The sequence below is a fragment of the Aspergillus bombycis genome (genome assembly GCF_001792695.1).
Source record: "Aspergillus bombycis strain NRRL26010 chromosome Unknown contig00056, whole genome shotgun sequence".
Lineage (NCBI taxonomy): Eukaryota > Fungi > Ascomycota > Eurotiomycetes > Eurotiales > Aspergillaceae > Aspergillus > Aspergillus bombycis.
The window spans coordinates 134,548-147,588 of record NW_019170058.1 but is presented as its reverse complement, the minus strand read 5'-3'; the positions used below and the strand labels follow the sequence as shown (position 1 = coordinate 147,588).

Below are 13,041 nucleotides of genomic sequence, written 5' to 3'. Positions count from 1 at the left end.
ATCCGTTGCCTAACTACCCATTACCGGCCGAGAGGAGCTGAGCTATGTCTATCTACTCCTCCTGTACTCCCTGGGATGGTAACAAAGTGACACTCGACTGACAAAATCGTACAACTTCCATTAGTCCACGAATCGGAGATCTACGTCCTTAATATCAATCCCTGAAGCCAAGACATCATCAGTGTCTTGTCAGATCCACCATGACCACCTTAGCGCAGTCCTTCTCCTCTCGGAGCACCGACATTGCTGTTGTGGTCCCCAAGAGACAGACCCCCCTGTCCCCTACTCTCAGCATCACCTATCAACAGCTGCACGCTCATGTGGCCGAGTTTCAAGCTAAATTGGCCAAGCTGGGCGTTGGTCACGGAGGTGCGGTGTCCTTGGCGCTGGCAAATTCGTACGAATTCATCGTCGGGTTCTTAGGCGCGTCCTGGCAGCGGGCGATCGCCGCTCCACTGAATCCCGCTTATAAGCAGGAGGAGTTCGAGTTCTATATCGATGACCTTAGTTCGACGTTAGTGCTGATCCCTAAGGGATCGTATGCACAGAATGGCCCCGCCGTGCGAGCTGGAAGGAAATACAATGCTGCGATTGCGGAGTGCTACTGGAATGGCACAGAGGTGGTTTTGGATGTGAAGGAACACGGAAAATTGGCGGGTAGCGCGGGTGCGACTGTCGGACAGGCTCAGCCAGACGATATTGCTCTCGTGCTTCATACAAGTGGCACGACCGGCAGGCCCAAAGCTGTAGGTTTTCCCGTTCCGGCAAAACTATAGATACTGACATGGAATAAGGTTCCACTCACCCACAAGAACCTCACCACAACCATGAGTATGTGCCCGGATAGCATACAATGAGCAGTATTAACCATGCCGTAGGGAACATCCGGGACACGTACGCCCTAACGCCGAAGGATCGTACGTATTTGGTGATGCCTCTTTTCCATGTCCATGGTCTCCTAGCAGCATTCCTGGCGCCTCTATACTCTGGAGGATCCGTCATTGTACCTCCGAAGTTCTCGGCCCATGAATTCTGGTCAGACTTCGTAGCCTATAACGCGAACTGGTACACAGCTGTGCCTACTATCCACCAGATTCTGCTTAAAACCCCCTTACCCAACCCCATCCCCAATATCCGCTTCATCCGCTCCTGCTCCTCACCATTGTCCCCCAAAACCTTCCAGGATCTGGAAAAGACGTTCAACGCACCAGTTCTGGAGGCATACGCAATGACAGAAGCCGCTCACCAGATGACCAGCAACCCTCTCCCGCCCGGAAAGCGCCAGCCCGGCAGTGTCGGCCTCGGACAGGGCGTAGAAGTCAAGATTCTCGATCAGGATGGAAACGAGGTTCCCCAGGGCAAGGAGGCCGAGATTTGCGTACGCGGTGAGAATGTAACCAAGGGGTATTTGAACAACCCATCCGCCAACAAATCCTCGTTCACCAAGGGCGGGTTCTTCCGCACGGGAGACCAGGGTAAGAAGGATCCGGACGGCTACGTGATCATCACCGGCCGTATCAAAGAGCTCATCAACAAGGGCGGAGAGAAGATCAGTCCCATTGAGCTGGACAACACGCTCCTGCACCACCCCAAGGTGGCCGAGGCTGTGTGCTTCGCCATCCCCGACGAGGGACACTATGGCGAGGACATCGGTGCCGCAGTGGTCCTGAAGGGCAACAACACCGCCACGGAGGACGAACTCAAATCGTTCATGGCAGAGAAGCTGGCGAAATTCAAGACTCCCAAGAGGGTATGTACTACCTGTCCAACACATCCCCACATACCACAAGAATGTCACGTTGACTGACACCCGATCACTAGGTCTGGATCGTTCTCCAGATCCCCAAGACCGCGACAGGCAAAATCCAGCGCCGCAAGGTTGCAGAGGCGATGCTGACACCCAAGGCAAAGCTGTAAATCGGATCTTACATCCACTCATATATTCATATATATATGTACAACAGACAATACACACATTCGTATTGGACATGTACCTATCTACACATATACAATCGTAGTACCCCAATCCCTCACATAAAACCAACTAAATCCAATCCCCACAAGATCTAAGGAAGAGCCTTGTCCCCAACTCTAACGGCACACATAAACTACACCAACCGACATCAGCCCCAGGGATCCAAGAAGGAGAAGCCGAACCCGAAACCACAACAGCGAAAAACGAAAGAGAAAAGAAAGGGAAATCAACATACCGGAATAACCTGCGCCTTCTCAACGTCCCACACACCACTTCGCGTATAGATATCCTTACTGATCAACTCCCTCACCTCGGCCTCATTCTCGGCGACAACGATCAAAGCGCTCCCGTTAAAGGGAGGGGTCTCGCCCGGGACGGGGTGAGAATCCAACGTTCCACCTGTAGATGACGCCGCCGCCCCCCCGCGCCGTCAGTTCTCACGTCCATATCGGCCAATTGGAAAGGGATGATGATTAAAGGGTATGGAGGGGGAACATACCGCCGCAGACGATTGAGCCATTCTGGACAAGAGGCTTTACCCCTTCAAGGTGTTGACTGTGTGTGAGCGGATGTCCACGTTAGTGGTTGTTTTTTGAGATTCCATGGTGGGGGGGGTTGGGCGGACTACATACTTGCGGACTTCCAGACGCTTCTGCAGCGCGTCCGGCTTGTCGGGGACGAGGCAGATGAATTCCTTTTTGGCGGACATTTTTTTTTTTCTATTTTCTTTTTTTTTCCTTTTTCGTGTTTCTCTTTTTGCGGCTGGCGTCGGTGGAGGGGGATGTCTCAGATCGGTGATCGATAGAAGGATTTAGAGCTGATGTCTTAGTGGGAGGTCGGTATTTATGGAGGTCGAAGTGGGGGGGGGGGATTGGATTGTCTTGCGGGGAAACAGAAACAATTGGATCCATATTGATTGGTTATCTGTTCTATCATCTCAGATTACTATCCATACTACAGTCACTCTCGACAGATTTCTTTCGTCTTTACATCACACGTAGTTGCATTTTCAAATTACGGATCAGTTAACCTTCGCAATCATAACAGCCCGACAAATTGTAGCCTATATATGTATGTACATGGACGCCAGGCACCGTTATGCCCTGGTTCTGGGCTCGCCGACGGCAACCGCCTCGCTCCCATTTTTCAAGACATGGCTCAGTCCTAACTGAGCTGTGTCCCTCAGAGATGTTGATCATGCGGATAATAACAGCCACCCAGTGGGTGCGAGCACCAGGCCACGGCAGACTGGAAATCCCCGTCACAATCTTAGGAAACCCTGCCGGGGCAGTAGGCTGGCTTGCACAGTCGTCAAGGAGAACAAGGCAACACCAGTAATACAAGCGTAAAATCACCCGTTCACTCTATGAGCGTCGACACCGCTGAACACGTTCCCCCTAGCGCCAAAAATAGAAAAGAAACAGCACGATCCCTAGAACGCGACATGAAGAAGGCTAATTACCGGAACCATGAGATGTCCGTTTCAAACGTCCAAGTGGGGGCAAATGGTAGAGGCAAAAAGCACAAGTATCAAGAAGGAAAAGAATCCCATGTTGTGAACCACGGACATAAACGGGGAAAAGGGTATTAAAATCTTGGAGAAAATAAGAACCGAAAGCCGCCAGTTCGGTGAAGAAAGGACCAAGTCCAGGCACGCGCTTAGTACGCTTTACGTTCTCCAAGGTTGCCGGGTTTTTCATCAGTGTCGATATGCCACACCACGTAATTAGGCAAGCCGTACACTTGGTATCCCGCTCGCTTCGCCATGCGCGCAAATCCCTCGGTTTCGGCCTGGTTCTCGAAGGCATATGCGGGGAAATTGATTCCTAGGGTTTTCAGTTAGCGGCAGCTCTCCGGGGCAATCATTCCAAAGGCCGTGCACAACATACCTGTACGATGGACGTCGGCCTTGACGAGAATGTTGACACCACCAATTCCATCAAGCTCGACCTCTTCGTCCTTATTATTCCTCCAGTCACCCATTGAAACAAGATATTGGCGGCCCGTGTCATATTCCTTGTAGCCCTCAGCCAGCACGGTGTCCGGATCGAGTGTTTGTCGCAGTCGTCGTCCCTTGTCAGACTCAATCCACGAGTTGTAATCAACTGTAAAGGTTAGCATTGACCATCATCGGCAGGCATTATCTCCACTTACAGCGACCCTCGACATCAACACCGTCCTTATATCTGTGGAACCAGATATCTGCAGAGAGGTCAGCCTTTGCTATAGGACAACCGTAGCAGTCCACTTACTGGGAACGAGAATATCTCTGTCATGGGCCATAAAGTCCTGAAGGATAGTCTCTGGGCTGTCGACAATATCCACATCTCTCCAGTAAACCCAAGAGTGGTCAGGCTTCAGGGCGGAGTAGAGCAGATAGTTGCGTGCCCGGCCAATAGCCTTACGGCGCGGACCCTGGGCGGCGAACGAGTGTCGATCCTCAACGTTCATGTTTACATCGGCCCCAAAGTCCTTCTTAATAATGCTCGCACTGCGGAACGCAACCTTATCACCCTGTACCTGGATCCGGTTCAATTCAGACACGAGTACGCTTTCGGTGTCATCCTTGGAATCGCCGACGAGGAAAGCCAGGTCAATGAGCTCATGAGGATAGGTCAGCTTGTAGAGAAGCTCGAAGTACTTTTGCAAGTATGGGGCAGCATCTCTCAGCGGCGTCAAGATGAGCACTCGTTCGGCGTTTGCGACAGCTTGAGCACTAGAGCCAATGGGGTTGAGGTTGACGTTGAAAATGGTAGAGGAGTTGACTTCGTAAGCTTCATGATGGTTATAGACGACAGGGGTTTGCATATGGGCATTCCATTCGGCTATTTCGTTGAGACTCATGTCCATTGGTGACTTGGAAGGTCCGTAACAGTAGAAACTAGACCGTCGAGTTAGGATGTGCATCATGTGCAGGGGTTGGTTCAAGCCGCGTGTCGCGCCAAAGCCAGGTTGAAAGTGAGTCGAGCACTTACTTTTGCATCTCCGAAGCGGACTTGCTAATACCACGCCACAGCAAGATCAACAAGCCGGTGAGGGCTAATGACACCAGGAAACGAGTCCGCGTCACTAGGACCAGAATGGCCCTCCATGGAGGCAACCTCGCCTTCGCCGACTTCCACGTTACACCACCCTTGGGCAGAAGCATCTTTGCGATCTAAGCAATAGCGAGAAGCGAAGAGGACTTGGGATAGGGATATCGTTCCAAGACGAAAGTTGTCGGTGTCTCCAACCGGATGACGATCCCGGGAAGACGTAGGGTCGCTGGCACCAACGTCCGGAGATCAATGACCCTTTAGCCGATCGCACGACCAATGAAGGTAGAACGGAAGGGAAAAGGAGCGACCGAAAAGAGCACTTGGCGGTGGCGCCGACAAAGTCGAGGGGAGTCACTTGTCGAAGGCAATCCGAAGTTGTTGTCGACTCAGTTGGGACGGGAAATGGAATGCAAAGGAGAGAAAAAAAAAAGAAAAATGAAAAAGAAAAAAGTCGAGGTTTGCGCAGAAGAAGTATGGGGAAGGGGGCAGGAGGAACGAAGATGGTCCGTGAGTGTGGAAAAAGGACAGAAACGTTTGGTTGCGGGAGGGAGCGGCAACAAGATGCCACTCGGCCAGAAAAAAAAAATAAAAATAAAAATAAAAACCGGGGGGAAAGACTAGAGAAACCAAACGAATGGATTTGACGGACGTCAAGACGAGGAGAATAATGATATTATTACAAGACTTGCACAAAGCAAGATGTGAACGGGACCGTGTCGAAGGAGAAGGAAAAGAAGGGGAAAAATCAAAAAACAATAGCTTCTCGAATGCGACGAAAATGGGGGGGTGGGAGATGGAAAAGTCCAGACAAACACGCTTCGGGATTGGCGTTCACGTTACTTTTTATAGATGCATGAGATATTCCACCACCAAATCCCATCCTGCCTCCGTCCATACCGTTCTCCAAGTTCATTTTCTCGGCCCTACGCCATTCATTCCTGGGGACTCTTCCCCACGACACCAATGCATCCGCCTCGAAGTCCCTGGGGCATCCAAACAACCAGATCTCGTTCATTCTCTGTATGATGCCGGCCATGAGCCCTCGCTCGGTATTCCACTTGACGAAAAGGTCTTTGTCTTCTTGGCACACGCGCGGCCAATGGGACCCGTTCAATTCGTCCGCCTTTTGGATCAGGGGGTTCATCTCTACATATTACATGAGAATTTGGCGACACTAAACAAGTCTTGAACGGTGATGATGATAATAATAATAATAATAATAATAATAATACTTTATTCAATCACATTCGCTCTATGTTCGTATTCGCTTTAAAGAGGACATGGATACATACACAAGGAAAACAATGGAAAACAACCGAAATCAACCGTACATATATATATATATATGTATAGATAGACCCTGCAGGAAGAAAAATCCCCCGTCCACTCCGAAATCCCCACAGGAAACCAAAAGACGAAGACAACCAATCCCAATATGGACAAAGGAAAGAAATTATGTATTTCAACATAAGAAAAGGAAATCCGTGCAACTCACAATCCCTGACCCAATTTTTAATGTACACCACACTTGCTCCAGTTCGCCAGGATCCAGTGAAAACAAGAAGACAGTGGCCCAGAGACCCTGGATGAGATCAGCAAGACATCCCGGTGTCAATAATCCGTCCCGATGGAAAATCAAATGGTACAATGCCACGCTATGCGAGAAAACACAATTAAAACAGCAGAATCGACTCCAAATCACAACTCTATGCCCGAGGAGAAGGAAATTCATTACAAGGCCAAGCAGGGGTTCTGTATGTGAGGCAACATGTCCAGCCACCATCTCATGGGGATGGAATCATCGACTGGCGCCGCGACGTGGGAACCGAAAAAGTCGCTTGTGTGAAGACGGGGGACGAAGGCCCGGTCACTGGGGGTGAATGGCTAAGGAAGCTCTGCGAAAAGGACTGGGAAGACCCGGTGTGTGGCGGGTCGAAGCGGGAGACCTCCGTGCCATTCACGGCGATCTCGTCGCAGAAGACCCGTAGGCCAGGCAGCATGTTGCGCGGCCTGGAATCGGAAAGCTGGGTAAGAGGCTGGGGGCTTGGCTGTTCGGTCTTGGGCGATCGGAACATGTGTTCATATGACTTCAGCTGGAGCTCAAGCGCTTGGTTCCGCTCCTCTAAGAGCTGGTTTTCTTGCTTCAAGGACTTGATCTGTTGCTGGGCGGACTGGTTCTGCTGCTGGAGGTTGGCGATCAACTGCTGAAGTTGCATGCACCGGATTTGAGGTTGAAGCTTCTCAGAGAGCTGGCGAGGCATCTCATTTTCCTGGCGAATAAGATGGACAATGATCAGAAGCATGAAATCGATGAGGAAAATGGCACCCTGCACGATGTGCTCCTTCGACTCGGGAAGACTCTTGGATGGATTCCACCCGGCCCGTTCAAGGAAGAAGTCATGAATACGACTGTCGAGCTCACGGTGCAACTGGCTCAAGTTCTTTCGTCGGTTGCCCTCTGCAATGCGGTGCTTCTCCCTCTGGTCGTCACATTCACCCGTGATCATGCTCCCCTTACGCTTTCGGCCACACAGTTGCTGCAGCGGGGGCTTGCGGTTAATATGCTTTGGGGCGATCAAGTTCACAAGGTCGGCCGAAGAAAGATCCTGGGGCCATTCAAACATCTTCTGAGAAGGCAGAGACTCGGGCCATGAGCTATCGGCCGAATTGGCAGGCGAAGGGGGCGTAACAATGTGTTCGGATGCTGGCCACGGCGACTTGACGGGGAACGAGTCCTGGGAGCTGGGAGGGCTAGGAGCAAAGATCTTGGAGGCCAAAGGGTTGAAGGGCCCGCGAGGCAATGGGTCTACGCGAGGCAGGGGTGGTAGCCGACGGTCGTCGGTCATTTCTGTTGCGTTACTAGGAGCATTGGCGATAGAACGGACGCTTCTGGGAGTCCATGTCAATTATGCGTCGTCCAGCAGTGATAGTCATAACTTACGGAAGAGAGCAGCGCCGTGAGATGTCATCCGTCATCGAACTCATATCTTCAAACATGGCAGCTGCGGTTTTGGCTAAAGTTTCGAGATAAGGTGAGGTGCACCGGGAGGATATGTATGTCTTAGTCGAGTGGAGGACCGGGTGAGATGTCGATATGTACGATGCGTCTATATGTGCGAATGTCTGAGATTGACATAAACAAATGTCTCTGGGGAGGATAGATCGACGAGGGTTTCAGGGCGGGAAAGACAGTTGATAATAAATTAGTCTGAGGTCAAAGGCACGAAGTAAGGGCTGGTGATGAAACAATCAAGGGAGACTGTTGCTATGGGAGAGAAATAAGGGATCAGACGAGAGAGTAGTCAGACTGATCCACGAGGTATAGACAAGATGAAGAACAGAATGCTTCCCGAAGGTACGGTGCGATCCGCTGCATGTTTTATATCTTTGCAGTTGGTGAACGAGGAGGGAAATGGATCCAAGTAACCCGAAGTAGTAGGAGAGAGGGGGGCGAGAATGGATTGTGGCGGCGCTCAGGACTCCATGGAGACTGCAGTAATCGATAGAGTGAAGATGGAGATGTATCATGTTGAAGATCTGCGCTCATCTCGATAGGGAAGTGGATTTTGATTAGGGTGTGTGTGGATGTACTTTCCGACAATGACATACAGATCTCTCTCTCGCTTTCTCTTGTTTCGGTCCAAGAGATCGATCAATAGTATTATTTGGGTTTTCTTTTTTACAAATAGTTTTAAAATAATAATAGATCTTGTTATTAATCTGTGATTATTATTATTATTATTATTATTATTATTATTATTATTGTCATTATTGTGACTTTTCTGAAGTAATGTTGATCTCCTAGAATAGAAAACTACAGAATATTTTCCATTTTTCGCTTTCACTGTATTTTCTTTCCCTTCCTTTCCTTTTTTATTTATTTAATTAATGAATTCATCTTTTGGTACAGATACAAAAGATAGAAGAATAAATACGTAAAATATCTATTTTACATAAAATATATAATTCAAAAATAATAATATTTTGTTTCCCCCCCTACCTGCCCGTATTGCATGCCCGGATCCCCGATAGAGGTAGAAAGTTAGGGCATCATGGAGCCTCCTGTCCGTAAGAGACTCCAGTAAACTCCTACTACTTACATGTGTGCATCTGCAGCCCACTTCATCCCTTCCGGTCTCCATGAGGCCGCGGGGAAGTAGCCTCAACATTCCGCAAAGTTCAACAGACCCCATTTAGTGTCCTTTTGGGAGAGACTCGTCCGAATCTCGGTCACAAAATGGGCACAGACGCGAGGCCGAGACGATCGACGAATCAACGTGCTATGATCGCGAGGCACTCATTTTGAATAGAAAGTATTCACAGCCCTTGATTTGTCACCGATGCAATGGTTTGAATTCGATCTACACGGGCCATAGAAGGTAAATGCATCGAATCCCCTTGCTTCGACCTCTTCAATAGTCCATCTGGGCCAATGGCCGTCAGCCATGCGGTTGTATCTCCTCTTAAACTACCTAGGATAGCATCGCATTCCTTTCCTACTCCCTTCCCCCCAAATCTGGAGAACCCGTGAGGATTAAGTAAAAATAGTGCCTATTGTCTGCAGCCATGCGCAGGCATTGTGGCTGTTACGGAACTGGTTCCGGTGCTTGTCCGATAGATGTCGAAGACATAGGTTCGGAGAAATCCATGGTGAGTCCAGTATGCTGGGGCGTGGTCCAAACAGAGAATCAGCTATTCTAGATCATGAGCATCGTTCCCAAGCAGCTCAGATCGGACACCCGCGAGTTGCAGCCACAGCCATGATGAGACAAGGGGAATACTTGTCCTTCTGGGTGGGTTCGATCGCTCGAGCTACGGAGTCCTCCGTTCTCGATTTACAATGTATCGACATACAGTCATCTTGCAGCAGGGTCCCATCTTACTCCCCTGTCTAGTGTGGCACACAGTGAGGGACCTAGAATATTCGAAAGATGGACAAAAATACCAATGGAGCGCCTCGACGAACCATGATAATGAACCGTACATTTACATCCGACGCACAGGCGGACGCAGGTTCCCCGAGGTAAATCTTTCCTCCACAGGAGGTGTTCAGAGCCAGATAGCACGAAGCAAGGACTCTGGGGCAGAGAGAAAATCGTCCACACATCAAGAGGTACCTGAGACATTCTCTGTGAGGAGTTGATGCCTACCAGACGTTGAATGTTTAGCATGACCACATAGACCAATACTGGATCTCAACGCCATCGTATCAGAATCCACATTATCAGCGAGTATAGCCGAATGGGGCCGGAACGCTACTTTCCTAGCTTTCATAAAAGAAGGGGGGTCAAAACACAGAGTTTCTGATCGTCACAGCCCCCGAGACAGACCCATACACTTGGGTCACCGGGAAATCCCAGTGACCAGGATCTGACGGCTGTCAGACCCAACGATTATTAGTTCTGGACTCTTTTTTTCTTATTTTGGTTAACACTGTGTTTAAGGCTGTCACCCGCTACCGAGCACAGTGATTTGGAATTGGGTTATTTGATGACGTCTCCAACGGGAGAGACGGATTCAGATCGCTCGAGGAGCTTCACTAGATCCAACCCACAGGCCAGGGTGGAGATTATCCAGGGAAGTTGCTCCGTGAAGGAGATTCGCAAGGCTAGGGTTATTATGCTGGTCATCAGCCCATGAGGTCGGCGGCTTGCCCGTCCATCATCCTACCCGGGATCCTTGAGACAGAGCCCGGGGACGGAGTACTTCGGTGGAGAGGAAGAGAAGCGGAGGATCCAAATACGGTATATGGGGGTCAAATTCAAACAGTACAAACAAGCGTAACAGCCCAGATGATGTGTGGACTGTTGTGACCCCGTTAGGATGGTTAGTGGTGGGTCTCGTGGCAGCCCGGATAAGATCTGTCATATTCGAACATCTAGGGATCGACGGGTGAGGATGAAGAATTCAGTGGGCCTCATGCATCGAGCAAGTGTTCTTTCTCTCAGCTAGCCCCACGTTCCGTGCTCGCCCATCCCTTGGGAGTCTTGAGGCTAGAGTAACCAAAGATTGGTCTTGGTCATTCCCGGATTGACACTCCCTGGATATAGCAGTCCCGTATGAATTTTTTTTCCCACTTTGCACCCGTTTCCCCCGTTATGATGGCGGATGATTCGTTTCTTTACCCGATTGGGGGAGTTTCGACTTTCGACTGACTCTGGACGTTAGTAGCCAACCCGCAGAGGCTTTTTAATTAAGCACCAATATAAGCGAAATTCAGGACTAGGAGTGCCCCGGTTCCCTTAGCTTGATGAGTTGGCAATACCTCCATCTATCTATCCAATTCTTGAAGACCGCCGAGACAGAGGTCAGAATCAAGACGAGCACCCCATGATGAACCCCTGTTTGGACCAACAAACTCAACCTGGCACGTACTCGTCACCCAGGCACGAACTCTTTTTCGAAACTCAAAAAAAAAACAAAAAAAAAAGGACCGTCACGTACACACATACACAGACGGATGTCGGTATGCATGTACCTGAGTACATACATCGCATACGTACCTTTTTGCAAGTGAGTTCCTCTCAAGCCATGGACAATCCCAGAACCAGTCATGTGTACCTACATTGAACCTTCACGATGCCACCGAAATTGTCCGAATGGCCTGGGGTTTGGTCAATTCCTCATATATTCTCCGATATACCATGGTCTGGAAGAGTCGATACTCCATCATCCGGCCTGTTATTGGTGACCCAGACTGTGGGAGCAGGAATAGATGAGAGGGGGACGTGTGAGGTTTGAACCTTAATCGGCCCTCCTCCAGTTGCAAGGGCTCCCCTTCCCGTGGGAAGTCCTCTCTCGGGATCTCATCCACACCAACGGGTTTGCACATATGATTCCATTAAAACGTACTGGGTCATGACTTCCCGGGATGCACTCCTGGTTACTTCATAAGGTCGAGCTATTGTGTTGGTGGTGTTACACGGCAGGATATCCAGCGGGGGGTCAGTGCAATAGCACCAATCTTATTAGTACGAACTAGGTGCCTCGCCTTAGGGCACGATCAACATCCCCGACCACGATCAAATGGAATCCTTCAATTGCGACACTCAACTATACATTTATTTATTTTTTTGCCACCCTGAGGTGAAAGGTTAATAATAATCATATAAAAATCAAAAAAAAGAAAAACGAGTAATCAACATTCCCAAAAGAGTTAAGTCATAAATAAAATGGACGTCACGACAAAACGCCTCAACGGGAACCCCAACTCGCCACGGTACTCGAACAATCTCCAAACAATATGATGCATCACATTGGTCCCAGAAGCCCTACCCACAACAGACCAACCGATCAACCACACAGACACCCAACGCCTCCTACCGGTTTCAAAGCGCACACACATACATTAACGACCTGCATCATTACTACATGCATACAACTGCTACCCTCAAACAGGGGACATCCCTCCCCAGGGCTAACCCTGCGCAATGGGGACAACATGTATCAAGTCTCATCCATTCGCTGGGAGGTGGCCACGAAGGCATTGCTCTACCAGCTGGGGGCGAGATTCGATGTCTAAGTTAATCGACTCGTGCTCGTGTTTCAGGTTGTGGCTCTGGTTCTTCCTCCTCCTTCTCCTCCCCCCCCCCCCCCCCCCAATCCCAATAGTTTATTGCCGCCGGCATAGTATTATTAGCATACGTACCTACATCCGACCTTTCTTTGATATATGCATGCAGTGCCTCTTTCCTTTTTTTTTTTTCCCTGTATTCTCTATTACGCACATAGAGAGACAGAGGTTCCATTATCCACTCCTGCAAGGATCACCTATGCCTGCTGAACAGCGTGCAGACAAGCCCAGTAGGATCCTTTGTATGATGATAGCAAGGTATCCATCCACATTGACCATTATTGCCACCGAATCCACGAAGCCCAAAACTTTCCTACCTTCCTTCCTACCTGCCGACGACACTAAACCAAACCAACGCATGCTCTAGGACAACTGAGCTGCGTAGCGTACCAGGCATAGCACCCTCCCCCGGTCCAACACCACGTAGAACCGCTCTCTCAAGCATAGCCAATTGC

General features: G+C 49.7%; 4 protein-coding genes across 4 annotated transcripts; 1 reads left to right on the top strand and 3 right to left on the bottom strand.

Moving 5' to 3' along the window:
• Positions 1–200: 200 nt before the first annotated feature.
• ABOM_006816 (acyl--CoA ligase) lies at positions 201–1,917 on the top strand (the record flags this gene model as incomplete). Its single annotated transcript, XM_022533945.1, has 4 exons — positions 201–746; positions 795–831; positions 879–1,750; positions 1,822–1,917. The coding sequence occupies 4 exons, from the start codon at positions 201–203 to the stop codon at positions 1,915–1,917; spliced, it is 1,551 nt and encodes a 516-aa protein (XP_022388100.1).
• Positions 1,918–2,066: 149 nt separating this feature from the next.
• ABOM_006815 (uncharacterized protein) lies at positions 2,067–2,684 on the bottom strand (the record flags this gene model as incomplete). The annotated part of the gene is made up of 4 exons (XM_022533944.1): positions 2,067–2,108; positions 2,211–2,374; positions 2,475–2,530; positions 2,608–2,684. 4 exons carry the CDS (start codon positions 2,682–2,684, stop codon positions 2,067–2,069), a joined length of 339 nt encoding a protein of 112 aa, XP_022388103.1.
• A 950-nt stretch (positions 2,685–3,634) lies between these two features.
• Positions 3,635–5,123, bottom strand: ABOM_006814 (ANP1/MMN9/VAN1 family protein; the record flags this gene model as incomplete). Its single annotated transcript, XM_022533943.1, has 5 exons — positions 3,635–3,801; positions 3,865–4,080; positions 4,130–4,177; positions 4,228–4,856; positions 4,951–5,123. The coding sequence occupies 5 exons, from the start codon at positions 5,121–5,123 to the stop codon at positions 3,635–3,637; spliced, it is 1,233 nt and encodes a 410-aa protein (XP_022388102.1).
• A 1,674-nt stretch (positions 5,124–6,797) lies between these two features.
• On the bottom strand, positions 6,798–8,010 carry ABOM_006813 (putative HLH DNA binding domain protein; the record flags this gene model as incomplete). The annotated part of the gene is made up of 2 exons (XM_022533942.1): positions 6,798–7,902; positions 7,955–8,010. The coding sequence occupies 2 exons, from the start codon at positions 8,008–8,010 to the stop codon at positions 6,798–6,800; spliced, it is 1,161 nt and encodes a 386-aa protein (XP_022388097.1).
• Positions 8,011–13,041: the final 5,031 nt, after the last annotated feature.